The sequence below is a fragment of the Montipora foliosa genome, chromosome 6 (genome assembly GCF_036669935.1).
Source record: "Montipora foliosa isolate CH-2021 chromosome 6, ASM3666993v2, whole genome shotgun sequence".
NCBI lineage: Eukaryota > Metazoa > Cnidaria > Anthozoa > Scleractinia > Acroporidae > Montipora > Montipora foliosa.
In genome coordinates, this window is record NC_090874.1 from 56391289 (window position 1) to 56393788 (window position 2500).

At 37.5% G+C, this 2500-nt stretch overlaps 1 protein-coding gene across 6 annotated transcripts in view; it reads right to left on the reverse strand.

Annotated features, from left to right (window-relative positions):
- LOC138007838 (uncharacterized) overlaps positions 1-2500 on the reverse strand; it is a 13342-nt gene that overhangs the window by 196 nt on the left and 10646 nt on the right. For all 6 annotated transcript variants that reach the window (XM_068854927.1, XM_068854926.1, XM_068854928.1 and 3 more), the window contains one exon: positions 1-2500. This exon is cut by the window's left edge and continues 196 nt beyond it; it is cut by the window's right edge and continues 571 nt beyond it. In XM_068854927.1, coding sequence (XP_068711028.1) covers positions 1259-2500 — 1242 coding nt within the window. In that variant the 3' untranslated portion in view covers positions 1-1258.

A 2500-nucleotide genomic window follows, 5' to 3' on the forward strand; every position in this document is an offset into this window, starting at 1 on the left:
AGTTTTCTAATTTTGTTCTTAAAAACACTAACAGAAGGTTCCGATCTTATACTTGAATTAAGTTTGGACCACAAATGAGGTCCGAAGTATCCAAGGCTGTTCTTACCGTACTTCACTGTGTTAAAGCTGTTTATTGAAAAATCAGTATTTCTAAGATTAAGCCGCAACCGAGACGAGGTCAGACCCTGTATGAGTCCATTGTCAGGCCGGTCTCATTTATTTTAACGCACAAAAAGAAATTTATGGAGGCCGATATGAACTCATGCCGGATAATAATAGTAATAACTTTATTTAAGTCACAAATCTTATAGCCGGGCACATGTGCCCTACTAATTGGGGAGACAAAAGGAAAGAAAACAAAAATACAATAAATCTAATCTAATTCACAATTCAATGCCAAGAAATATAAATGTATGTACACATATATAGTTTAAAAAATTATAATCAGATCAAGTATGTTAAGTCAAGTTTTCTAATTTTGTTCTTAAAAACACTAACAGAAGGTTCCGATCTTATACTTGAATTAAGTTTGGACCACAAATGAGGTCCGAAGTATCCAAGGCTGTTCTTACCGTACTTCACTGTGTTAAAGCTGTTTATTGAAAAATCAGTATTTCTAAGATTATATTTATGATTAGGGCAAGTAAATAAGTCTATGACAGTTTTGGTAGCAACTTGTTTTTAATCTTGTACATAAATATTGCGATGTTTTATAATCTTCTGTTATATAAGGTGGTTAACTTAGCTCTCTTTAGTAGTTCCTCATAAGGTGATTTATAGTCACAGTATACAGCTCTCAGTCCTCTTTCGTTAACACGTTCAAGTTTGTTCTTATCACTGGCTTTGCAAAAGTACCAAACCAAGTTACAGTAATCGAAGTGAGGTAGAATGGCTGATTTGTATATCTGTAACTTCGCGTGGATAGGTATAAGCTTTCGCATGCGTGTAAGTATTCCTATTTGTATCGGTGTATACCAATATTCAATAAGCGATCGGTTTCAAACAACTTTATTCCGTTTGGTAGCAGAAGTGTAACGCATAATTGAAGCAGTGGTCAGTCAATACAATATGTAGTATGTGGTATGTAGTTCGAAATCCGATGGCCTTCAGATGCTGTACTTCTTATCACAGTTGTTTCTGTGTCAATTAGTAATTAGGCAATTATCGTTTGTCACGTTATGTGCACGTAATTATGTGAAATTATAATCAATGACGATACACTCCCCCCGCCAAAGACGAGTTAAGCCAATATTTTCGTTTACAGTAATAGAGTGTTGCTCAAGTTATTATGCAGATAGGCTGTGTTCATCATTGGGTAACAGAACGACCAATTTGTTAACTGGTCTCTTTTATCGATGGTACTGTGTTCGGAGCTTACCAGTTTCGCCCATTCTCTTTTAATATCATTTGGCAATTTTCTTTCTATTATGCTAACAGAATTGGTTGTGGTTATTTCTTTCTCTAGACTTAATCTTCTCAAGTCTCGGTAACCGTCGTCGATGACATTGATAAATTCGACGAATTTTTTGTTTTCGCCTTCTCTGATAGGTTTTATGTTTTGAATGGCGCACATTACGACGTCAGCAACCTTTGCAGGATCGCCGTATTTTTCGTCCAGTCTCTTCCACATCGCAATAATATCATCATCGACGCTTTTTACCGTATCGGCTGGTTCCTTTCTAAGACATGATCGAAGAACATATGATGCGTTCTCGGCATTAATTGACGGCATGACTTGTTTTTCAAAATCTGTTTTGAATTGTGAATAATTTCTTACGTTTCCGTGAAATGACGGCATCTTGATTTTTTCAAGTTGTAGCGGATTGCTTTTGTCTTTTGCCTTGCTATCGTTTATTTTAACCGAGATAAATGCTTCGATGCGGCTACTGATCTCTTGATGGCGCGCGTGCATGTTTCGAATCCATTCGATTTCCTTTTCAACGTCTTCGTTGTCAAGTAGCTCGAGCATTGTGTTATGTAATGCCTTACAATCCGCGAGCGCGATATCTAAATCTCTTTCGGTTTTGCGCAAAGCTTCGGGGGCATTTTGGGATGCCATTGCATCGTATGCGTGTTTCACTAATGTGTCAAAGATAGTTTTCATGGACTTCTTTTTTATACTAAATTGTTCCAATAGTCGTCTGAGTTTTTCTTGTTCCAGTCTCATTGATTCCTGTTTGTGAAATTCTTCCACTCGTTTCTGCTCGTGTAAGGTGTGGTCGTTGACGTACTGCGTGTGAGTAGTCGCTGCTTCTTCGTATAATTCTTGCAATTCGTTTATCCATGCTTCGTTCTGCTCTATTTCGTCTTCGGCTAAGTGTATCATGTAAATATCATGCTTACCTTCGACGATATTCCAAGCTTCATGTAAGTCCGCAAAGGTTCTTTTAACTGCTTCCATGCCTTTGTTTTCATCGACGGACTTAAAGAATTCATTTCGTTTCCTTGTGAATCTTGCCTTGGCTGATGTCCTAATTCTCTTCGCTTCCTCTCTCTTCGC